Here is a 25,841-nt window from a genome sequence, read left to right on the forward strand (position 1 = left end):
GAGGCAGTTGGGGCAACCAGGCCAGCAGGGGGGGAGGGGGCAGTTGAGGTGACCAGGCCAGCAAGGGGGGCTGTAAGGGGCTACCAGGCCGGCTGGGGGTCAGTTGAGGATGACTAGGATGGCCGGGGGTGGGGGGGGGCAGTGAGGGGCAATCAGGCTGGCAGGGGTGGCAGTTAGGGGTGATCAGGCAGGCAGGCAGGTGAGCAATTAGGAGCCAGTGGTTCCAGATTGTGAGAGGGATGTCCAACTGCCAGTTTAGGCCCGATCCCCAGGATCGGGCCTAAACTGGCGGTCAGACATCACCCAAGGGGTCCCGGATTAGAGAGGGTGCAGGCTGGGCTGAGGGGACCCCCCCCCCCCACCCTGTGCACAAATTTTGTGCACTGAGCCTCTAGTACTACATAAGTGGTGCTGTATTCTTCTTGGTACATCACAGTAAGAGGTACACAATGCCAGTTTTTCCCACTACTGGTGATATTAATGTGGTTAAAGTGGTACCCCCTAGTTTCCTCCACTGAAAAGCTACAATTTCCACTTTGTAAATAGTTAGATTTCTGTGAGGACACTATTTGAAACTGTATATATTTTTCACACAATGCTTTTAGTACCCATTGATGAATGTTTTCTATATCAGTGATTACTATAATAGTTTTTAATTGAATCTTTTTTACCCTAACCTCATAATCTCTTCACTTAATGGGATAATTAACCTTTTCATAATTATCAAGATAGCCATACACTTGACCATATTCATTCCATCTTAATATATATATGCTACTTTTAAAAAAAAATCTTTATTGTTAAAAATATTACATAGATCCTCATTTTCCCCCATTAACCTCATCCGGCCTGCTCCTGTTCCCACCCCTTCTCCCCCCCCCCCCCGCCCCCCCGGCCGCCACCCAGGCCCTCACTACCCCATTGTCTATGTTCATGGGTTATGCATATATGCATACAAGTTCATTGGTTGATCTCTTCCCACCCACCCTTCCCTGCCTTCCTCTGAGTTCAACAGTCTGTTTATGCTTCTGTGTCTCTGGGTCTATTTTTGATCATCAGTTTATTTGGTTCATTAGATTCCACATATGAGTGAGATCATCTGATACTTATCTTTCTCTGACTGGCTTATTTCCCTCAGCATAATACTCTCCAGATCCATCCATGCTGTTGAAAATGGTAAGAGTTCTTTCTTTTTATGGCTGTGTAGTATTCCATTGTGTAAATGTACCATGGTTGGGTTTTTTTTAATCTATTTGGGCACTTTGGCTATTTCCAAATCTTAGCTATTGTAAATTGCGCTACTATGAATGTACATATATTCTTTCTGATGACTTATTTTAAATTGTACTTTCTTTTCTCTTTTCCCTGTTTTGCTGGTCTGAGCAAATTGCTATTCATTCTATGTTTCCCCCTTGTTAATATGGAAATTCTATTATACGTATCCACTGTACCAATGTCTGCTGTCTTTTAACTGCTTCCATAAACACACATGTTCCAAATATTTCTTGCATTCTGGCATACTATTTCCCCAATTAACACTCCATTCATCCCCCCCTTCTGCAACTCAAATGAGAACTTTAGAATACTTTCAGTTTTAAAAAAAATACTTTCAGTTAGTTATCTTATTCATCGCATCTTTTCTTTTTTGAAGCATATTCAGTAACTCTTAGGTTTATTGAGATAATTTAGAATTTGTCAGATTTTTCTAATATTTAAAAACTCCTTTGTTAGCTATTAAAACCCAGAATTATGTAGTGTGTGTGTGTGTGTGTGTGTGTGTGTGTTCTTACATTCCAAGCTTCACTTGTAACAACCATTTCCCTTCTTTTATCCCCCACCCCCAACATTGAGGTGTCTATTTTCATTATTGAATATAGGCTATATAGGTGATATATTCCTAAGCATTTCCTTGAACATCTCCCTTTGCTCCACCAGGTAAGTACTCTCTTGGTTTTGTTCAGAATGCAGGGGTTGGGGTCTTTTCCTCTTAGTAGTCTGATGACAAGTCCACAGCAGTCAGAGATTTTTCCTTTGTAAGTACTTGTTCTCAGTTGCTGCCAACCATGGAGCTGGTGGAAGGGGTGACCTAAAGTGCAACTCATTAAGGGATGTGTTGTCTGGAGAGAAAATTTAAGCTAATAGTAAAACCAACTAAAAGTTGAGCTGCTTTTATTATCATCATGCACAACAATTCTAAGTAAAACCAACTAAAAGTTGAGCTGCTTTTATTATCATCATGCACAACAATTCTAAACAATGTTGTTGATAAACTACTCCTCCTTGAAAAAAAGATATTTTGTTTGTCTACATTCTATACAATTCCTGTGGTAAGTGCTGAATTTTAAAAATATATCATTAGGCTTCAAATTAGCACATTTTTATTACTTATCTTTAATAGACAGTTTACTCTTCACTGTACTCTGCATGAAAGAATCAGTCCTAAAATAACAAAGCTATTAGCAGCATTTCAATTTTTGAAATTGATTATGAAACAGAAATTTTATTAAAAATCAGTATACAGTGGAAGTCATTTTTGAGACTGTCAGTGACAAGTCTTCAAAAGTTAAGGCTTACAAACATAAATGATACTTCTTTTTTTAAAAAAAAACACATGAACATAATTAAACAGTAGTAAGCTATTGTTTCAGTTTTGTTGTTATAATACTTTTTTTCTTATTTGTTCATATATACACGAAATTCCATAAAAGACAATTTACTATGTAGCTTTTTTGGCCATTGTTATTTGTCTCATTCAATAATTAGAATTTAGCATAATGCTGTCATGAAGAGGAGAGAGGGTCTAAGAAAATTATCTGCTCTGAGTCGCGAACATATTAAGCGTTCCACTGCCTGTTCTTTCTCTCTGGACACAGTGTACAGTCTTTTCCCAGGAAGTCCTCATGTGTTTCTTCATTTCAGGGAATTTTCCCCCCTATTATTTGTTGAATGACAGCTTGTCCATCTGTTCTTTCTTCTCTGTATAGAATGTCTCTGATTAGAATATGATATCCCAAGCATATTCTCCAGATTGCTCATATCTGATCTCAGGATATCTGTGTCTTTTTTTTTTTCTGCATTTTGAGCTACTTCTTGTATCTGATTTTCTACATCCTTAATTCAAGTCTCAAATTACTATCAAGCCCTCTCATTCTTCACTGAATTTATCATTTAAATCATGATTTTTATAGTTCAAATTTTAAAGTCTTTTTCTTTATGTGTATGTAGCACTTGAAAGTCAAGTACTAGTAGCAGTAGTCACAGTAGTCGCAGTAGTTGCCGTAGTAGTAGTAGCAGCAGTAGTAGTAGTAGTAGTAGCAGTAGTAGTAGTAGTAGTATTTTATTTAAGGACTAGAGGCCCGTTGCATGAAGATTCGTGCAATAGGCCTTCCTTCCCCTGGCTGCCAGCACCAGTTTTCCTCGGGCACCCGGGACCCAGACCTTCGCTCCAGCCGCAGCAGAGGAGCCAAGCTTCTTCAGTCTTCAGTCTTCAGTCTTGTCTTCTTCAGTCTTCAGTCTTCAGTCTTCGCTCGGGCTGGAGCCTTCAGTCTTCGCTCCGTGCCTGCGAATGCAAATTAACCCGCCATCTTTGTTGGGTTAATTTGCATACTTACTCCTGATTGACTGGTGGGTGTCATGGAAGTACAGTCAGTTTGCATCTTTCTCTTTTATTAGTGTAGATTTTTTTCTGTCCCTAGAAGTTCTTTCTCACGGGGCTTGTGTTTTGATTCTTGTATAGTTCTTCCTTTCTCTGGATGCTAGGCTCCATTGGGTGGGGAGTCATTTTTCTATGTTAGCTTCTTGAGGCTGGTCCTTTTTTATGGTATCCATGTCCTTTTTCATGCTGTTGAGCATCCTTATAATCATTACTCTGAACTCTATATCTGATAAATTGCTTCCCTCTATTGCTTTTAACTCTTCTTCTGGAGAATTCTCGTTTCCTCCTTTGGGCCTGATCCTTTGTCTTCCCATTTTGGCTGCCTTTTTGTGTTTGTTCCTATGTATTAGGTAGATCTGCTACGACTCCCAGTCTTGGTAAGGTGGCCTTAAGTAGTAGGTGGGTGACCTGTGGAACCCAGTGGCACAGTCTCCCTGATCACTTGAGCTGGGTGCTCTGAGTGTCCTTTGTGTGCGTTATGTGGCCCTCCTATTGTCATTGAGTCTTGTTTGCTATCGGCATGTTCATGTGTGGGATTGACCCTCAGGCTGGCTGACAGTTGAGGCTCAACCTCCAACAGAGCATGCAAACTGCTGTGCAGGTGCTGATCACATGAGGTAGAATTCGCCTCAGCAGTGATTGGTGGCTGCTGAGATCTCCCTGTGGATATGCTGCTTGTAGACCTTATTGGATCCTGATTTGTTATTGTCTGGAGATGGCCTCTGGGTGTATTGGTTCTGGGCCTCTTTTGAGGGTCTCTGTTACAGGCCAATGTCAGACAATATCTGTGACTGGACCTGGGAAACCTGTTTGAAGCTATCAGTGATCCATAGTGTGTAGCTCCCTCTGCTGGGCCTGGGTACATGTGGAAAGGACACAAGCTGCACACCAAGACCTGCTTTTACTAGCACCAGGCCCAGGGGCAGGTCAGCAAAAGTCTCAAAGCATCTAGAGATATGCCCCTGCCAGCAGGCTATCTCTTAGGGTCAGTCACTTAAAGAACCTCTGGCTATACTCCTCAGCAGGGCTTAAGCTCCACAGGGTAGGGCCAAAAGGATTCCAATGGGTGGTGCTATTGCTTCCCCCTAAGCTTATACTGCAAAAAGAGGAATGCTCAGCTTAAGAAAGATGGCTTCTGCAGTATGAGAGGAATAACTCAGCAAAGGGATCCTGGCAGCTGACCTCTCAGCTCTCTTCTCAGAGCCACCAACCCTAAACTCTCTTCATATAGCTCTAGTCCATTCTGTCTTTCCTCCACTAGATCCTGGGGTGAGTGGCTACAAATGAAATTTTGTGTATTGGCCCTTTAGGAGGGTGCCTATATTTCTAGCTGTCTCTCCCTTGCAGACAGAAACCCCTGTTTTTCACAGTCAGATGTTATGTAGGCACCTTTCCTAATTCTGATGCTCTGGGCTTGGGAGCCCAGTTTGGGGTTTAGATTCCAGACTTCTCAGGTGGAACTCCCTACAGCTGAGATATCCCTCCAGAACTTCAGCTGCCACCTGTGGGAGCCCCGTCCGCCCTCTCATGCCTCTACACTTCCTACATGTAACAATGTGGCCTCCTCTGTATGTCCTTGGTTATAAGGCTTCTCTCCATCTGGTCCTCAGTTGGTTATTCAAGATAATTTTTCTATTCTTTAGTTGTAATTCCAGGTTGGTCCTGGGAAGAGGTGAATGTAGATTCCACCTAATCTGCCACCATCTTTTGACAACTGATTATCATTTTCCCTTAAAACTCTGAAAGTAAGTAGCACTATTTCTAAAGCCCTTTGTCAGCAGTTGATTTACCTTAATGAGTGCTTCTATCCCACTTAAAATTTGGAATGAGTGATAGTAGCGTCTCCATGCTACCTAAAAAGCTATGACATTGCTAGGAATCAGCAGATGTTGGTACTTAAGAAAAGCCAATACAATTCATTAATAACACAACAAGGAAAATTATGGAGATTCCAAACCAGAAAAAGCAATGGAGGTGGTCTACCCAGCATGGGGAGACACACCATCATGAAGCCTCAAGACTTAGCTAATCTCAGTTGGTTCCTGTTTACCTACCTTTCCTTCAAGCACAACACAGATAACCTTGGTATTAAATTCTGGATTTTCTGAGTCTTCAGAGGAATAAAAGACACAAATAGTAGTTCATAAAAACCAACATTCTATAAGTTAACATTTGATTTCAAATATTTAAAAACCTATTAACAAAAATAAAAATTACTTCATTCTTAGCAATGTATAACCACTAATTGCCGTAAGCAAAAGGGCAGAGTACATTTGATATCAGAGGACATAAGGAAGGTGTAAGTAGAATGTGGGGAAATGGGAGAGGAGACAGGGTTGGGAGGGATTATACATGGTCCAAGTCTACCCCTGGAGACCCAGCCAATGAAGCCAGACTGCTATGCCCAGCTGTAGAAAGACAAGTGAAAAATTTTCCCCTTGCTACTCCTCTTGATATAAACTTTCAGGGCAATCCCAATTTCACTGAATATACAGTACTTTAGATTGACTGAGAGAAACACTTGTAGCTTTAACATAAATATGCTTGTCTTTCGATTTTGAGATATTTGGACATTACTTTTAATTACCTACTAAGACCTTGCAAATCATAAATTCTTGGTCTTGAGCTACCTGTCCCACTTTTTCTTCACCGTTGTAGGTGTGTCCATCTCAGGTTGATCCTCAGGTGGTTCTTGCGGTTCAGTCTCAGATTCAGATACAATTTCCTCTTCCAAGGTAAGTTCTTGTTCATTGCTTCGAGATACAACTAGAATACAGCTTAGGCTATTTGTCATTAATGAGACAAACTCTTCAAAATCAGGCTACAAAATAAAATGATAAACTGTTCAGGCTCCTGAAATGGATAAGCTAACATGGCAGCTACTACCTAAGTCAAGTAGCATCTTCCTCTTCATGATCACTGGGCAAGTCAATGGCATCCTTATAAAGCTCCTGTTAACAGACACATCTTTCAAGGATTAAAGTTCACGGCTAGCAGGGATTGATCTTAAAGATAGTCTAATAACTATTCTCAAACTCTAGGAAGTTTCCAAATCATCTGAAGGGTTGTTATGTAAACACAGGTTTCTGGAGCCCAATCCCAGAGTTTATGATTCAGTAGATTTAGGGTGGGGCCCAGGAAATGGATTTTCTCCAAAGCTCCCAGGTAATGCTGACATTGCCAGTCTAATCCTTTCCTGGGGCTAACAGAGATGCTTTAAGTGGTGCAGCTAGTTTACAAAGTGCAATGCAGTAGAACTTTCTCCGTGATGACAAACATGTTCTATGCTCTCCAACATATGTGGCTAGTGCAACTGAGACTGCATTTTTATTTAATTTCTATTTAACTTATTTAATGTATCTAATGGCTACCATATTGGACAGTCAATTTGTAGAAGCTATGTCTCCTCACCCCCCAAGCCAGTGCACTTTCCAATACATAACACTGCCTGTATCGTATTCCGCCAAGCAAGAGAGGATTAAAAACTAGCTTGAGATAAAGGCTTTTGGATACAGAAAGAATTAAAGCTTTCCTGGAAAGTGTATGACAAGTAGCTTTCAACCTGGGATAAAAATCTATAGGAAATTCCTGGATATTTACTTCCAGGCTCATGCAGGGAGTCTTAGAGGACATAATGTAATGAGGTCTTCACTCCAAAAGAACACAATCAGATCACCCACTTTTGGTCGACTGCTGGAGATTTCTCCAGAGTCACCATCTATGGTATTACCATGATATGTACACAAACAGGGGGAGCAGGAGCTTATTTGGTTGGTCACACTTATGCATTTGCTTTTCTATAATGAGGATCTAAAACCTATAAGAAGGTACTGTATTTGAAAACACAGTGGGAGTTTTGTTAAACTTTCTTACCTTCTCTGCTATTTGACTATAGAAGTCCCTCACTTGGTTTTCAGTGAGAACTCTATTATCTTCTGCTTCTATGACAAATCCTGCATTGACAATCTTCAATGAGAGAGAACAAAGTCAGATCCAGAGGTTGTAGGACCACATGCAAAACAAGTTAAGGACATTTGTGTCGTAGGCTTAATATACCACCCAGATTTTCATGTATTTCATGTAAAGACCTCAGCACAATCAATAGGGCACAAGATTTAAAGAGGCTCAAAAATAAATATCACAGAAGGCCCCTGTCAAGCCCTCTGGTATTTAAGTTTTCAAGACTTAATCCAGAGACACCACAATATCTATATTATTTAAGTGAATTGCCTCAAAATATGAAAAAATTAACTGAATCACTTGTAAAGACATTAGTTTCTTAACCATCCATTTTTTAAATCACTTTTTTTTAAGGCTTTACTTTGTTAAGCTTATAGCTCATGATCTATTATATTTTAATTTTCTTACAACAAAAATAAGCAAATTATGGGGAAGGGCAGCATTTAAGATTTAGCCATGCTTTATTTGTCTTAAAGAAAATTTAATTTAATGACATATCACACTCAAGTATAATAAAATGTAACAAAGAGAAGTTTTTAGGCTAATATAACAAGTCCAATGAGGAACTAAACAATGAAATATAATAAATAATACACAGTCCAAAGTGTAACCTGGATTCAAAGCAACTTAGTAATTACATGAAATTATATCAATAATTTGACCTCAATTTGATTGGGTGTACCCAGCACCAATTCTTTCTGCTTCTATTATTAAAGCAAGCTCTGACCTGGTTCCATGGGCTGGATTGATATTGCAGAGCTATATTTACATCTTAGTGACTCCTTTCCTGACATTCCATTTGAAAAATTTCTAAATACTCAAATCATGTTTGTTAAGTTACTACTAGTAAGTGTATGACAAAAGAAAATTCAAGCAACTTTAAAACTTGATAACTTCTCCTTTGCTATAGTTAAAAAATGCAGTGTGTTCATTTTCTTTTTATTAAAACATTTCTTAAACTTTTTCTGCCCTGTGGGTTATGTAGCTTTTTACTGCATTCCAGAGAGGTGAGGTATGTAGTAGCTATTGATAATTTACATTTCTGAAATGTTGTTTAGTATGTCAAAATAAAAAATTTCAGATGAAATGATAATTAAAAGTATTGCCTCAACTAAAACAACTCTATAATTTGAAAATCTTCACTATTGTAGCTATTAAAACATACTAGAATAAGTAACAGTAAACCATTGGTATGGATATTATTTTTGAAAACTTTATAAAATACTAGAGGCCTGGTACACAAAATTCATGAACTGGGGAGGGGAGGGGTGTCCCTCAGCCCAGCCTGCACCCTTTCCAATCTGGGAACCCTCGGGGGATGTCCGACTACCGATTTAGGTCTGATTAGTCGGACATCCCTCTCACAATCTAGGACTGCTGGCTCCTAACCACTCACCTGCCTGGCTGCCTCATTGCCCCTAACCACTCTGCCTGCCAGCCTGATCACACCCCCTAACCACTCCCCTGGCCTGATTGACATCTAACCACTCCCGTGCCAATATGATTGACACCTAACTGCTCCCCTGCTGGCTCTATTACCCCTAACTGCCCTCCCCTGCCAGGCTGATCACCCCTAACTGCCCTCCCCTGCAGGCCTGGTTGCCCTCAACTGCCCTCCCCTGCAGGCCTAGTCCCCCCCAACTGCCCTCCCCTGCAGGCCCTCTTGTGATGAGGGGGGGGAAGCTATCTTGTGACACAAGGGCGTAAGGGTCAATTTGCATATACCTCTTTATTATATAGGTTAAGTAATATATGGGGCACTGAGGTACAGTCTGTGTCCCCCTTCCCACATACACATCAGAATCTGGAAAAAGGGGGGTGCGGTTTATACTTAGAGAGAAGTATCAATTGAATCAACTCATAATTGGGAGAGAGAATATATGTACCATGACCCATGGATCATTAATCAGTGATAATGCTACTATAGCTAAAGAAAGAATGCATGATGGGAAGTTCATTAAGAAATACCCAACCCTTTCTGACATAGCTCTCTATATGATCTCCTCTACTGCACATGCAATATTCTTTCAAATTTCAATATAATTTTGTTGTTTCAACACAAATTCTTTATTCAGGGGTCAGCAAACTATAGCTTGCAGTCAAAATCTAGCCTACTGCCTATTTTTTTAAATAAAGTTTATTGGAACATAGTCACACCCGTTTGTGTACATAATGTCTGCTGGTGCTTTCTCCATATGACCACAGAGTTGTGACAGAGACCATGTACCCCACAAACTTGAAAATAGTTACCAAATGACCCTTTATGGAAAATGTCTGTTGACCTTTGCATTAGAATGCAATTTTTCTCTAAAATTTTTTTCTCTAAAGCAAAATATTAAATACATCCTTAAGCTATCATGTATCTAAAAAGGACCATACATTTATAACATATAGGGAATAAAGCAAGCTAATGTTAGCTTATAACAAATTTTCACCCAATATGAAAAACATTTGCTACAATCTAATAGAGTTATTTAAATAAGGATGCCTGAGTGGTTCTGGCCTTTTAAAGACAAAACATTCAAAGCCATTCGAGGCACCAGAAATTCATTATGTTCTATTTTACTCTAAATGATAAGCTTATCTCGAAATTGACAATTAAGGGATTGTTATTTTTCAGTTAATTTAAACTATTATTGTGAAATATTACTTACATTTTCTTTAATTTCCACAGTTTTTCCAGTATTCCTAGCCTCGGGTTTGATAATAGCAATACTGAATATTCGGTCTGGGAAAAAAATAAATAGAAAAATTTCATTGTCTTGGCACTTTGTCTAGACAATGAAGGTTTTAGTAATTAAAAATGTAAACTACTGATGTCCAGTGAATTTTTATCCATTGTCAGCTTTGTTCTTATTGTGGCATTTCAACTACCCAAGAGGTTCTATTTCGAATCAAGGTTCACTTCCTACATTTGCATACAAGAGAAACATTCACAAGAGTTTGTAGTACAAATAATAATAATAGTAGTAGTTGTAAATAAAATAAAATAAAATAAACACAAAAAACAGATTAGGTAGGCACTGGTCCTGAAAGGCTCCAGACTATAGAGAGCAAAGAAAAGGGGAAGGGAAGCAAAAGAAATTTCTTTAAAAAAATTTTTCCTTATAGATTTCAGAGAGGAAGGGAGAGGAAGGAAGGGAGAGAGAAACAGAAACATCAATGACGACAGAGAATCACTGATTGGCTGCCTCGCCCCACACAGGATGGAGCCCACAACCCGGGCACGTGCCCTGACCATATGCCCTGACTGGGAATCAAACCATGACCTCCTGATTCATAGGTCGACACTCAACCACCGAGCCATGCCTGCTGGGAAGAAGAGGTTTTTCTGAGTCTAGTATTGCACAAATCATCATTTATCCTACCAGTTCCTTATCAATTCACACTGATGCTATTACCAGCTCTTTGCTACTTTAGGTGATGCTGTGGTGAGCATCCATGTACTACAAATCCCTTGCCATCACTTTAAATTTTCTTACCAATAGATTCTTTGGATGCCTTCCCAGCATTATCTGCATTTGAGTCTACAAGTGCAATTTCATGATACTATGGAAGAAAAATGCAAATAAAACAATTACATTTGAATGTGGTAGTGAATTTTTAGAAATTTTATTTCTGATAAATATGTATAATTCAAGGGATAAAAGGTAAAGTGGAAATGTGCCTGCATTTATCTAACGCTGCTTTTCCCAAGCTTTCCACTAAAATAGGATAAAGAATATTTAAAATAGGTAGGGTAGGGGAACTACCATAAATAATGCATATATACTTATGAAAATAGTTAAAAAAATTAAAACTTAAAGAGAGTACAAGGAACAAAATAAGAAAGAAGCATATATTAACAAGAAAACAATCTATACTAATAAAAGCCTATGTAGTCTTTGCATCCTCGCAGGATGCCCTCATGTCATCACAAGATGGCCACCACAAGATGACCACCACAAGATGGCCACCAGCCCTAGTCGGTTTGGCTCAATGTATAGAGCGTGGGCCTGTGGACTCAAGGGTCCCAGGTTCGATTCCGGTCAAGGGCATGTACCTTCGTTGCGGGCACATCCCCAGTAGGGGGTGTGCAGGAGGCAGCTGATCGATGTTTCTCTCTCATCGATGTTTCTAACTCTCTATCCCTCTCCCTTCCTTCTCTGTAAAAAAACAATAAAAAATATTTTTTAAAAAAACAAAAAACAAAAAAACAAGATGGCCACCAAAAGAAGGCTGCCACAAGATGGCCAGCAGGGGAGGGCAGTTGGGGACAATTGGGCAAGCAGGGGAGGGCAGTTGCGGGGGGACCAGGCCTGCAGGGGATGGCAGCTGGGGGTGGCCAGGCCTGCAGGGGAGGGAAGTTGGGGGCAATCAGGCAGGCAGAGGAGCAGTTAGGGGGCAATTAGGCTGGCAGGCAGAAGCAGTTAATGGCAATCAGGCAGGCAGGCAGGAGAGCAGTTAGGAGTCAACAGTCCTGGAGTGTGAGAGGGATGTCCGACTGACATTTAGGTCCGAGGGGTCCCAGATTGGAGAGGGTGCAGGCCAGGCTGAGGGACCCCCCCCCCCATGTACGAATTTTGTGTACCAGGCCTCTAGTAAATACCTAATTAAAAAATCAAAAGAGTATTTGATAAGTTTCAAAATCCATTCCTGACTATTACTATTAGTAAATTAGAAACAGAAAGATAACACCTTAACTTAAAAAAAAAAAAGTCTTGCTCAAAACAATAGTTCATTGCCTACTATAGAGTAAAATACTGGAACGGATGGGGGCAGTAGTGAGCGTCTTCATTACTTGAGAAGCTCTGAAAGTGCTTCTGTGATTCTGTATATATCTATAATAATAAAAGCCTAAGCAACCTTTACAGTGGAAAGACCAGAACTACCGGTCACTCTGATGCACACTGACCACCAGGGGGCAGACACTCAATGCAGGAGCTGCCCCCTGGTGGTCAGTGTGCTCCCACAGGAAGAGTGCCGCTCAGCCAGAAGCCAGGCTCATGGCTGGCAAGTGCAGTGGCAGTGGCAAGAGCCTCTCCCGTCTCCGCTGCAGGCGGTGGTAAGGAGCGAGGGGTCTCGGACTGCAAGAGCCCCAAACTGTGAGAGGGATGTCTCACTTCCAGCTTAGGCCTGATCCCCGGGGAGATTGGGCCTAAGCCGGCAGGCAGACATCCCCCAATAGGTCCCAGACTGCAAGAGGGTGCAGGCTGGGCTGAGGGACCTGCCCCCTCACACACTCCTCCAGTCCACAAATTTCGTGCCCCAGGTCTCTAGTTTATATATAAACATTGTTTTGGAAAGAGAATAAATAACTTTGTCTCTTTTTATGGCCTTTGTTTTGAAGTCTATTTTGTCAGATTGTTACCCCAGCTTTTTTTTTTCCATTTGCATGGACTACCTTTTTCCATCCCTTCACTTTCAGTCTTTGTGAATCTTTTGTTCTGAGATAAGTCTCTTATAGATAGAATATATATGGGTCATGTTTTCTTATCCATTCAGGTATCCTGTGTTTTTTTATTGGAACATTAATCCATTTTCATTTAAAGTTATTATTGATAGGTACTTATTTATTGCCACTTTTTTCTTTATACCTATGTTCCTCTCTCTTTTTCTTCTTAAAGCTGTCCCTTTAACTTAACATTGTTTGCAATGCTGGTTTGGTGGTAATGAACTCTTTTAGCCTTTTCCTTTTTTTCTGGGAATCTCTTTATTTCACCTTCAATTTTAAATGATATCCTTGCTGGATAGAGTAGTCTCAAGTTCTGGTCCTTGCTTTTCATTACTTTGAATACTTCATGCCAATCCCTTCTGGGATATAGTGATGCTTTCTGTTTTGGGGATTTTTTTTTTAAATCAGCTGATAGCTTTATGGAAACTCTCTGTTTCTCTCTTGCTGCCTTTATGATTATCTCTTTGTCTTTAACTTTTGCCATTTTAATTATGATGTATGTTGGTGTGGATCTCTTTGAGTGCATCTTGATTGGGACTCAGTGCTTCCTGAACTTGTATGACCTTTCCTTTCACCAGATTAGAGAAGTTTTCTGTCATTAATTCTTCAAACTGGTTTTCTACTCTTTTTGCTCTTTCTTCTCCTTCTGGTACCCCTATGATATTGGGGTGGATATTGTTACCTTTCATGTTGTCCCAAACTTCACTGAAACAATCCTGTGTTTTTTATTGTCGTTGTTTATTGTCCTTATGTGTTAAGTTTCCTGTGGGACTCAGTCATGCAGTTTCTTTTATCTCTTTAGCTGGATGCTCTAGGGATTTCCTTGTGTGGGTTAATTGGCTCTCCTGTTATAATTGGGTCTTGTCTTTGTCCTATTTGTGGGTGGAATCCCCTCAGGCTGGATGACTTTAAAGCTCAACCCCGACCACATCATGTGAGCTGTTTAAGATGCTGACAGAACAAAAGAAAAACCATGCAAAAGAACCCAACAGCTACAACAGGAACAACTGCAAAAGAAAAAATGATTTAGGAAAGAGAAAAGAGCACAAGAGTAATAAAAGAGAAAAAAAGCAGAATATGAGAATAAAAAGGGAAAGAAAAACAAATATGAAAGGTGAAAGGGAGAGAAAAATATAAGGATAAAGCATAGGAAAAGAAAACAGTATAAAAGAAAAGGAGAGAAAAAATAAGAGAAGAATTTTAAGAAAAAAAAGAGAAAACATAGAATAATAAAAGGAAAGAAAAAATAAGAGATATAAAAGAAAAAAACAATAATAAAGTAATAAAAAATAAAGAAAAGAATGAACAAGAACAAACTGAGGTGTTGGGGTGTTTAGTGCCTGCTGAGATCTCCCTTTGGATCTTGTGCTTATGTTGTATGAGGCTGACTATTTTGTGTGCCATTTACAGGCCTCGCAGTGGGTACTTTGGTGCTAGCCAATGTCAGAAGCTGTCCATAATCGGCTCTCAGCAACCTGATCAAAGCTTCAAGTGATCCACAGTTTATGTCTGCCTCTGCTGAGTCTGGCTAAACACCAGAGGGGCCAAGCTGTGCTCCATGACCCACATGTTAGCAGCATGGGGCCCAGGAGCAGGTCAACAAATGTCCCTAGGTACCTTGGGAACTGCTGCCACCCATGGCCTAGAATATTCCCCTGACCTCCGGAGGGTGGAGCCCTTCGAAAGCAGGTCATTGGGGTCTGCTGGAAGCTGGGAGTGCCACTCAGATTCCTGGGAAAGGGAGGGAAATGGCTCCACCCGAAGCCAATCACCGATGCCCCCTGAGTTTGACCAACCCCTAGACCCAAACTCGGTCTTGGCTACTGCCTCCTTAGTGGGGGTTGAGATGCAGGGTGTGGCAAGCGGGGAGTCAAAAAATGGGATGAGTTTCTCCAGGCTGCTGCTGATGGGAGGGACTGTGCCTCTCAGGAAAAACAGATGCTGTGGTATCAGTGGGGATGACCAAGCACAGGGATCCTGGCAGCTTCTCTCCCATGTCTTTCCCCAATGCCTCCCACCCCAGACTCTCCTCATGTGACTCTAGTTGCATTGCCCTCCCTCTGCTGAAGTCTAGGGTGAGTGGCTGTGAACAAAAACCCTGCACTCTGACCCTTTAAAAAATAAGCGGATTTGTCCCTGGCAGGATTCATCTCTCCCTGGTGAATAGAAGCCCCAAGCCTTTCAACCCTGGATGCTACATAGGTGGCTATTCCCAGATCTGGTACTTAGGGATGGGAAGCTCAGATAGGGTCCAGGCCTCACTCCTCTTGGGGCAATCCCTCTATGCCCCCTGCAGCCGAGATATCCCTCCGCACTCTTGGGCTGCTGCCCCTGGGAGCCAGGCCATCCTTTCTCATGACCCCTGCTCTTCTTACCAGTCCCAAGGTAGTTTCTGCTTTTCCTTGTTTAAAAAAATCTCCTCTTTAACTAGTCTTCAGTTGCTAATTCAGAGTGAATGTTCCCTAATTGCATTTTACTTCTAGTTTGGTTCCAGCAGAAGGTGCAAGCAAGATCTACCTACTCCACCGCCATCTTCTCTGTTGCCTAATTCCAAATCTATCTATATATATAAAACCCTAATATGCAAATAGACCGAATAACAGAACAACCGAACAACCAGTCGCTATGATGCTATGACGTGCACTGGCCATCAGGGGGCCCGCATGGAACATGACAGGCGTCGGCAGCAGGTGGCAGAGCACAGAACATAGCTGGTGTTGGCTGGGGTGGGATGGTGGAGCAGGTGAGTGGGGCACCAGACCAAGATGGGGCACTGGTCGCTGTCATCGAGGCGAGCCTCTGGTGGTTACTGACAATTCTTTGCTGGCACTCACACTTGCTGCTAGCGCTGGCCCCACTCACACCTGCAGCCAGTGTCAGAGCTGCCGCTCGCACCTGCTGCCGGCCCCCAGCGCCAGTCCCAATCACTCAGCGCTGTCAGCAGGTGCAAGCGATGGCTACCAGCCCCAATCATACTTGAGGGCTTCTCCACCTCCCCCTGCTCCTGAGAGACAATCGGGGCAGCAGCCGCCAGTCCCACCCACTGCTAGCACCAGCCCCAATCACTCCATGCCATCAGCGGGTGCGAGTGGGGCTGACGCCATCAGCATATGGGAGCAGCGGCTGCGGGAGCGGGGCTGCCAGCAAGCAGGGAATCGGGGCCCACGGTGGGAGAGTCTGGGTGGATGCCTGGAGGATGGGCCAAGGACCACCACCCCCCCCCCCCCCCGTGCCCCCAGGTCCTTTTAAGGTGCACAAATTCGTGCACTGGGCCCCTAGTGTTTAATAACAGACAACACTGAAATAGCATTCTTTTCTATATTTGTCATTATCTTCTTAGGAAAATTTATTGGGAGTGTAATTGCTCAAAGGATACCTGTGTCTTTTAGGGCCTTTAATTCATATTGCCAAGATACTTCCCAGAAACTGCAACATTTAGATAACCTAAATAGTTACAGAATTAAGGAAAGTGCTTTAGGAAAATAACAAAAAAGATGCCATAGCTATTTTAAAACACGAAATAGCCAGGAGTGCGAAGTATTACCTGAGGGCGAACCATTTCACCTGCTGCAATTTTCCTCTCATCATTCACCAAGTTAATAATTGTTTGATTAACAAGTGGTGCGTTTGCGCCTTCAATCTTTGCAATAATTTTGCCATTCTATAAAGGAAAAGAAAACATGAAGGAAACATTCATTTTCAAGGTAAGTCAAAAATGAACACTTCAACTAAACTAAGTAACCCCACCCTGACCCATATTTCCACCATTCCTTTCTTAGCAATTGTATTAGCCATTTAAAAATAAGGTTTCCGTGCCTGGCCAGTGTGGCACAGTGGTTGAGTGTCAACCCATGCACCAATAGGTCACCAGTTCAGTTCCTCTGGGTTTTAGCCTAACTGCACTGGGAAGCCTTCAGAATATTTAAACAGAGGCAGTGACCATGATTAAAACTATTGTTTGTTAAGATCATTTCACCTACATGTGAAGGATTAGAGGGAGAACAGGAGAAGATATACAAGTTAGAAGCTATTCTAGAGGTGATGATGAGAGAGATGGTTGCTCAGTCTCTGGCAGTGATGAGATGGAAAAAAAAAAACAAACACACACACACACAGATAGTGTGAGGAAAACTTGGGTGGTAAAATTGATAGGTCCAAGGTCTGGTGTAGAGTGGGTATGATGTAAAGAGAAGTCGCTAAGACAACTTTCTGTTCTGGCTTGAGAAACTGGATCAATTAAGATGTTATTTACCCAAAGAGGCAACACTAGAAGACCATGTTTTCTGGAGAGAGGGAGGATTGGATCAGTTCATTGTGAGATGCCCTTGGGACAACCAAGGGGAAATGTCAAGGCACCATTAGACACTCAAGTCTGGAGCTCAAGCACAGGGTTTAGCTGAAGATGTAAACTTGAGTTATTGATATATCAGAGGTGACAACTGAAACTGTGTGTGGAGGAGATTTTCTGAGTAAAGTATATGGCATGATAAAGTTAATATTTAACAGCTGAGTAAAGAAAGATAAATCTGCAAAGGAGATGGAGAGGGAATAGCATCTGAGAAGGCAAAAGAAAAACCAAGCCACACACACAAAAAAAAAAGAAGAAGAAGAAGAAGAAGCAAATGTTTCCAAAGGACAACTTGGTTGGTCACTGTATTCAATACAGTTGAGAGGTACAGTATGATGAAGACCTAAAAGTATTCATTATATTTAGCAATAAGCTGGCAATTGGATACATTAGCAACAGTAAATTTGGTGGAATAATCAGACAGAAGTTAGACAGATTGAATGGGTGTGAAGTTAATGGGATGCGAAGTAATGGAGTAAAAATAAACATAAAAACTCTTCTGAGAAACGTAGCTGTGAACTAAAGGAGAGAGATGGATGGAAGCTGGGGAAGGAAATGGTATCAAAAAGAAGTATTCTATTTTAATTGGAAAGACTTACTCATAGTCAAAGGCCAATGAGAAGGATCTAGTTGAGAAAGGCTTAAATGAAACCTGACATTCTAATTACCATTTCCCATTAAAAGGAACTTTCCAACAATTCCATGAGCTTTCTAATGTCCCTTGAAACAGCCCTTCCTGATGAAACTTGCTGGAAAGAATTTGTCGTCAGCTAAGAATGCTGGCCAATGCAATGGGCCATTGTGGGAATATTTGAATAAACTAACAATGGACTTGATGATAGTTTAGTGGTTACAGATTGAGGCTCCTAATGCTTATAAATATGGAGCATAAGTGATAACAAAGTCGGAGGCATAAACGCAGGAGTGACTGAATGAGGTGCACTGCAAGAAAAGTTCATTGAAAGTTAGGTGGTCAAGAATTGAGAGTCCAGTCCTGGCCAGGGGGTGCAGTTGGTTGGAGTGCTGACCCATATGTACCTCAAAAGGTGCAGGTTTGATTCCTGGTCAGGGCACATACCTAGGTTGTGGGTTCGATCCTCGGTCAGAGCGCATATGGAAGGCAACAAATCAATGTCTCTCTCTCTCTCTCTCTCTCTCTCTCTCTCTCTCTCTCCCCCTTCCTCTCTCTTTAAATATCAATAAAAATATAACCTTGGGTGAAGATTAAAAAAAAATTGAGAGTCCAGGATATTGGGTAGGGTGTCAGTGTAGATACTGAAGTCCCATCGTGATGGCAGGACTTGGGTGCGAAATGAAGACTTTAAGCCACAAGCTCATGTCGTCAGTAAATGACAGGAGTAAGGTGGGGGAGAATGAACCAAATTGAGTGGGCTTCCAACAAATAAGGAAAAGAAGTTTATTGTAGTAAAAAATAAAGAAACATCAAGTCTACTCCTGGCCTCAAGAACAATCTGAGAAAACAGTTCTGGGCAGCAGAGGAAATGCCCTAAGTCAGGAACCTGACTTAAGGAAAGTCAAGGAAGTGGAACAAAAGCTCAGAGCCGTGGGTGAAGTTCTTAGAAGCCAGACAACTGCTTACGTCAATTCCAGATGTCACACGGGAGAAGGGTTTGAAAGATGGGGGAGAACTAGAGAAATGGGTCAGAAAAAAATATCTGAGCATTAGAAGGATGTGGTTGCAGATAAAAGAATGTTGACTGGATGGTCCGTTTAAGGTCTACTGACCAGGCCTGGCTAACTTGGCAGGTGGTGGCCATCCCAGAGCTCCAGTCTTTCTTCCTCAGTCCCATGCTCCTAACTGCTGCTGCTGCTGCTAGAGTCTCCTCATGGTCCCATTAGCTTAAGCCCCTTCCTGCTTCATGCAGTTACTCATTCTGGTTCCCTAAACAAATTCCAGGCCAGGGGTCAGCAAACTATGACCCAACGCAGAGCCAGTATTTCGGCAAAGCTGAAAATACTTAGTATCTGGCCCTTTACAGAGGAAGCTGGCTGACCCCTGATCTCATTCATCAAATCCTACAGATCCAGATCTGCAATGCAACTGTAAACTCAATGAATCCAGTAATGAAGTCATTGCAAGAGTATTATTTAACAGAAGGGAAAAGTTATATCCAAGAAGTGTTTTTAAGTCATTCTTTTTAATAGAAAAGATGAGAATTGAAGTACCCAGCAGCAGAGGAGGTCCTTGCCCTCTGTGCGAGGCCTTTCCTTACCCCCCCCCCCCCCCCGCCCAGGTCTCTAGCTCCGTAGCAGCCACACTCTTGTCACACAAGTTAGCACTTAACTGTGTACTCTCCTCTTAGAAAATAGCACTTACTATGGTCTTCTGATTATTAAAGTTGTGTGTTCACCAGAGAATATTTGGAAAATATAGAAAAGTATAAAGAAGAAAAGTGAAATTATGCATCCTTTCCCCATTAAGAGTCTGATGAATGCACTTTCTGTCTTCATTTGTAAATACAGAGATAGAAGTAATATGTATTACAAAATAGTGATCACACAGCTATTTCCTTGGATTGGTATATATGAATATTTATAACCAAATCTCTCCTACTGGGTATCTAAGAAATTTCCAATTTTTCACTCCTGTAAATAATAATTCATCATACAAATGTCTGATTATTTTTTTAAAAAATATATTTTTTTATTGATTTCAGAGAGGAAGGAAGAGGGAGATAGAAACATCAATGATGAGAGAGAATCATTGATTCGCTGCCTCCTGCACACTTCCCGTTGCGGATCGCAACCCAGGCATGTGCCCTGATCCTTAATTGAACCGTGACCTTTTGGTTCATAGGTCAACACTCAACCACTGAGCACCACCGGCCAGGTTGTCTGATTATTTCTTAGACTACCACACACTGATCAGCTCAGTGTGTGGTAGTCTAATCTCTCCATTATTAGCTCCTGGAAGTCAGGTTATATAAAATATATTAATTGATAAGCAAAGATGAAGTAAAAAATCTATAATGACTTTCACCAGAAGAGTTCTGTGGTAATTTTATAATGCTACTTGCTCTTTAACTAGAAATTGGAATCTGATAATACATTTGAGAAAATAAATATTATACTTACAACACTAAAAAGAAAAATAGGTTCACAATTATCTCTAAATGGCTGCAAGGTCAAAATGCTGTCAGCTTCAGCCTGGAAAATATATATTAATATTTCACATGATAATATAGGAAACTATATCCAAGTCATTAGATACACTATATACAAAAAATAAAAAACAAAAAAACACAGATACACATACATTTTATTTTTATATTTACTCAACATTCTCTTAGTATGCTATAGTTGTTTTAAGGATCAAATTGCAAACACTGGCATGTCAGGCTCTGCATCATTTGGCCTCAACCTGACTTCTGGCTGTTCACATTTATGGTACCCGCCCACAACCACCACCACCACCACCACCACCCAAAAAAAGAATGAAAGAGGCTGAAAGAAAGTAATCTATCATATTAAAGAACAGAAGTCAAATATTTTATTTTAAAGTAATCAGATGTCATCATTACAATGTTTATATCATAATAAAGCACTAACATGTAAAGCATTTAATAACATTATAAAAGAACAATAAATAATTTTTACTGAATTTTATATGTATCGGTACAATGTTAGTACAAGTCTCCAAGTCTTTTAAAAGGGCACATAACAGAAAAAATGTATATGACCATTCAGCTTAGGGTGATGTAAAAGGTAATCAATGTCATAGGTCTTAATTTTGGATTTAAATTTACAAGTTCAGAAAGGTCCCCTTTCCTTGGCTACCTGCAGAAAGTAAAATATCCAGCAGAGGGCGACTGTCCATTGTTTACAATGGAGGTTTGGAAACCAGGAATTCATTTCCTTTACCCTTTAGAAGTCGTATAAAAACAGCATCAATTTATGTGAATATACTATTGTTGAATGTGCTCAAACATAACAGAACAGAAACCACTCAAGGACAATGCACACATTTTTTTTTTTTTTTTGGTTAAATTTAACAGATGCAAGTATGGTAGTTAGGCATATTTTGGAAAGACTACTAGCACTTCCCAGTGGGATAGACATAGTCATGGAACTGATGCCTGTAGAGTAGGCTGAGGTGTTCCGTCTGGTTTGGGTGCTGCTGGGAGGACAGTCATAAACCTCAGGCCTGTATCCTCACACAGCTCTGAGCTGTGTGTGCTGAGTTAGGAGCCTAACAACACAGGATTAATAGAATTTTCTGATGATGCTTGATGGTCTGTGATCCATTTGCCAGCTGTTAGATCCTTCTGATACTGTCTTTTATCTGCTTATACCAACCCATTTTCTACTGCATGTGCTAATTCCCTTTAGACCCCATTCTCTGTCCTCTGAAGTTAGGTTTTGCTCCCTGCCAAAGATCTACTTTAGAATCACATTCCAGCCCCATTCGGGTAGTTCTGACTCTTTAGGGCAAAGCAGGTTGTTATGGAAAGCTGCCTTTTAAAGCACTACAAGGGCCCTCCCTGGCCAGTGTGGCTCAGTTGATTGGAGCATCGTCCCATGCACGGAAGGATTGTGAGCTCGATTCCCAGTCAGGACACATACCTAGGTTGCAGGTTCCATCCCTGGTTGGGGTGTGTGTGGGAGGCAACCAATCGATGTTTCTCTCTCACATCAATGTTTCTCTTTCTCTCTCTAAAATATATATATATATATATATATATATATATATATATATATATATATATATATATACTAGAGGTATGGTGCACGAAATTCGTCCCTAGGCCTGGCCAGTGATCAGGGCCAATCTGTGGGGTGACCAGTGGGGCGATCAGGGGGCCCCCAAAGGCACCTGCCTTGGCTGGCCTGGGGCCTGGGCTGAGGGCAGCTCCTGTGTTGAGCATCTGCCCCCTGGTGGTCAGTGCATGTCATAGCGACTGGTCGTTCCACCAGTCATTCCATAGTTCAGTTGATTTGCATATTAGGCTTTTATTATATGGGATTTTTAAAACTTTTCTAGACAAAAAGATTTAAGGATTGTCTATAGCCACTAACTCTCTCATTTTATTTTACTTTTTTTTCTTTTTCTTTTTGGTTCTTTGCCACTTACGTCTTGAAGATAAAAAAAATAGTAAGAGGTGAGTTCCTAAGTTTGAGACTTCTTATTTATGGAAAGGACAGTCAAACACAGGTTGATGACAGTGAGCAATCTCATCCCAAGGTCTGGGTTGGGAGGGGTCAAGGAAGGCCTGAAACATGCAATGTGTTGAGGTTTCGTGTTTGCTTCAGGGATATGCATTTTAGAGATAGGGAGTAAAGATGATGTAATTAGTTATCTGCTTCTGCATCTTAGGTCTAGGTGGTTTGGGCATGTTTCTGCCCAATGGAAACAGAATGTGAGCCACAGTTATACTTCTAAATTTTCTAGTAGCCACATTGAAAAACTAAAAAGAAACAGGTGAAACTAATATTGTAATATATTTAATGATACAACTTTCTTATATGATAATATATCCAAAATATGATCATTTTAACATGTGATCAATGTAAACATTATTGAGACAGTTCACATTCTTTTCTTCATACTAAGTTTTCAAAATCTAGTGTGTATTTTACACTTAGGGTACATCTCAATTTATGGGCTAAATTTTAATCATAATCTAATTTGATTTCATAAAATTTACAGTTAATAAAAAAGTAGATTCACATACCCAAGTTTTCACAAACAACTTTAAAAGTCTTACAATAATTGAATTGAATATAGTTTTCTAATTTAAATACATTAATTCAAAATAAAAATTCAGTTTCTAAGTCACATTAGCATATTTCAATGTTCAAAAGACACTTATGCCTAGTGGCCACCATCCTATCTAATAAAAGAGTAATATGCAAATTGACAGTCACTCCAACACACAAGATGGCTGCCCCCATGTGGACACAAGATGGCCTCCACAAGATAGCCAGCAGGGGAGGGCAGTTGGGAGGGACCAGGCCTTCAAGGGAGGGCAGTTGGGGGCAATCAAGCCTGCAGGGGAGGGCAGTTAGGGGTGACCAGGCCTGCAGGGGAAGGCAGTTAGGGGTGACCAGGCCTGCAGGGGAGGGCAGTTAGGGGCAATCAGGCTGGCAGGGGAGCAGTTAGGCATCAATCAGGCTGGCAGGGGAGTGGTTAGGGGGTGATCAGGCTGGCAGGCAGAAGCGGTTAGGGGCAATCAGGAAGGCAGGCAGGCGAGCAGTTGGAAGCCAGCAGTCCTGGATTGTGAGAGGGATGTCCGACTGCCCATTTAGGGATCGGGCCTAAACGGGCAGTTGGACATCTCTCGAGGGGTCCCAGATTGGAGAGGGTGCAAGCTGTGCTGAGGGACACCACCCTCCCCCACCCCCGTGCACGAATTTTGTGCACCGTGCCTCTAGTATTAGATAACAAAGCTCTAAGTAGTTAATAATTTAATGTGGATACATTGAAAAGTACAATGAGTTCCAATGAGTTTGGCTATAATATTTTAATCCCTTGGGTGGCAAATAAATGAAAATCACTATCATTGGAAAATTGCTACCTGGTAAATGCCCAGAGTCCTTCCCAAAGCTATTTAGTAAATAGTACTTGCAGCTCTTATTCTAAGAGACACACTGCATAAGGTCAGATGAAAAGAAACATCAATAAACAGATAACCATTTTTATACTTTTCTAATGTTCACAACCATGGTCAATAACCTCAATGTTATAGGCATTGGGTAAAAATCTCGTTTGTTTTCAGATCAGGTAGAACTAAACATATATTAAAACTTCCCAGTAAATACTGTCCATTTTGAAGAGTTGACAGGTTGTTTAAATCAAGACAATCCTTAAAGAGAACACTTTAACACCTAAAGTAACAAGAAAACAATAGTTTTAAGGAAATTAAATCCTTACTACAACAAAATGCAGAATTTCGTCCTCGTTCAGCTCATTTTTCAATTTCCTGAATAATGTTTGCATTGCTTTGCAGGGTCCACACCAGGCTTGGTAAACATCGATCACTAGAAGACGATGATATTTATGAAAGAACAGAGTCAAAGATTCTGAAATAGCACCTTATCCCAGGTCTGGGGCAGGGGCAGGGGCAAAGACATAGCAGGGCTTTACGTGGAGAAAGGGAGCCGTGCTCTGTGCTGGGGTGCCATGAGGTGCCCTGGGCCAAACTCCAGGTTACGGGCCAATGAGGGAGCCCCAGTACCTGTTAGGCCTTTGTTCTGCAACATCTCCTCCCAGAGGCTTTGAGTGTTGATGACAGCCTGCAAAACGGAAGGCACTGTACATGGCCTACAAGTGCCAGCGCACCAAGTAAAGAATTGCTGCTAGGTCATGCCTACCTGTAACTGGATTTCTCGCTTTTTGCCTGCCATTTATCCACTATCACAGGAAAAAGGGGAGAAAAATAGGAAACATTTCAGAGAAATTTAAATACTGTCCTGTTTATGCGTTCAAGCAACATCTTAATGCACCGTAGAAATGTCCCTTCCACATCGGCTTATGTACTCCCCCCACAGAGACTCCAGAGTCTTCCAGGCCTCTTCCTGCTGGGCGCTCCGCTAATGCTTGCTTACAGCAGCCAAACGTCCTCCTAGCACAAGAATCCTGAAGCAAGGTAAGGATGTAAGGAGGTAGTTTCCTAAAAACAGTTGTGTTTGTTTTCCCGGAGCATTATGTTCTGTTTTCATCCGCACACGTTCTCTCTGAACATGCTCATGGGTCTTTCTGCCGTCCCTCCCCCAGGAGGTTTCATTTCTAGAGCGAGGCCACTCGTTGTACGGGGCACAGCATCAACTGTCCACAGGTGTTCAACCAGCGAGGCCCACATACCTGTCGGGTGGCGTCCGGGGCTTTGAGAGTGTGTCTGCGAGTGTGAGAGCAACACTAGTGTGAAACTAAGGCGTGACTCGGCGCAACCGGACCACATCCCAGCAAATCGTGCGGATTCCGCCAACAAGCCCTACACAAACAGCCTCCTTTAAGCTCCGCGGGTGTGATTAGAGAACAGGAAGGAACAGCCCCCCAATCTAAGTCGGCCTCTTGGTCTAGGCCCGTGGCCTTTGAGGGTGAACTCCACCACGTTGAGTACCTGGGCCCCGGGCGGCGGGGGCGGAGTGTGGCCCGGCTCCTGCTGCGCTTCCTGTGGGTGCTGATCGGGAAGCAGTAGGGCGCCAACGTTTCCTGCCAGCCTTCTGGCCGCCCACGAGCCCAGGCACATTCCCCCCCGCCCCCGCCGCCGCCCCCCTGCACCGTTCACGCTTCTCCCGCTCCACCCCTCCCGCCCCTCCTCCCAGCTTTACCGCTGGGCTCAGAACTGGGCCAAGGTTACCTGCTTTTGGCTGGGAAAATCGCTCCCTCTAGTGCCCCTACACAGAAGGCATTGCAAAGCCTGCTTCCCCTCCTCCCTCAGCTGCCTCCTCCCTGTCTCAGTCTCCCCATGCAAGGCAATAGG

The 25,841-nt window shown here is 41.8% G+C and overlaps 1 protein-coding gene across 1 annotated transcript in view; it reads right to left on the reverse strand.

Moving 5' to 3' along the window:
- The window catches only part of NME8 (NME/NM23 family member 8), a 39,056-nt gene extending 13,484 nt beyond the window's left edge, over positions 1-25,572 (reverse strand). Inside the window, exons 1-10 of the mRNA XM_080665055.1 lie at positions 25,479-25,572; positions 24,730-24,769; positions 24,594-24,651; positions 24,290-24,396; positions 20,494-20,565; positions 16,594-16,710; positions 11,098-11,164; positions 10,270-10,343; positions 7,529-7,621; positions 6,286-6,476 (exon numbers count right to left, since the gene is read on the reverse strand). Coding sequence (XP_080521181.1) covers positions 6,286-6,476; positions 7,529-7,621; positions 10,270-10,343; positions 11,098-11,164; positions 16,594-16,710; positions 20,494-20,565; positions 24,290-24,396; positions 24,594-24,651; positions 24,730-24,762 — 812 coding nt within the window. The 5' untranslated portion in view covers positions 24,763-24,769; positions 25,479-25,572. The remainder of the gene's footprint in view (positions 1-6,285; positions 6,477-7,528; positions 7,622-10,269; positions 10,344-11,097; positions 11,165-16,593; positions 16,711-20,493; positions 20,566-24,289; positions 24,397-24,593; positions 24,652-24,729; positions 24,770-25,478) is intronic.
- Positions 25,573-25,841: the final 269 nt, after the last annotated feature.

Source organism: Plecotus auritus, assembly GCF_963455305.1.
Source record: "Plecotus auritus genome assembly, chromosome: 4".
Taxonomy (NCBI): Eukaryota; Metazoa; Chordata; class Mammalia; order Chiroptera; family Vespertilionidae; genus Plecotus; species Plecotus auritus.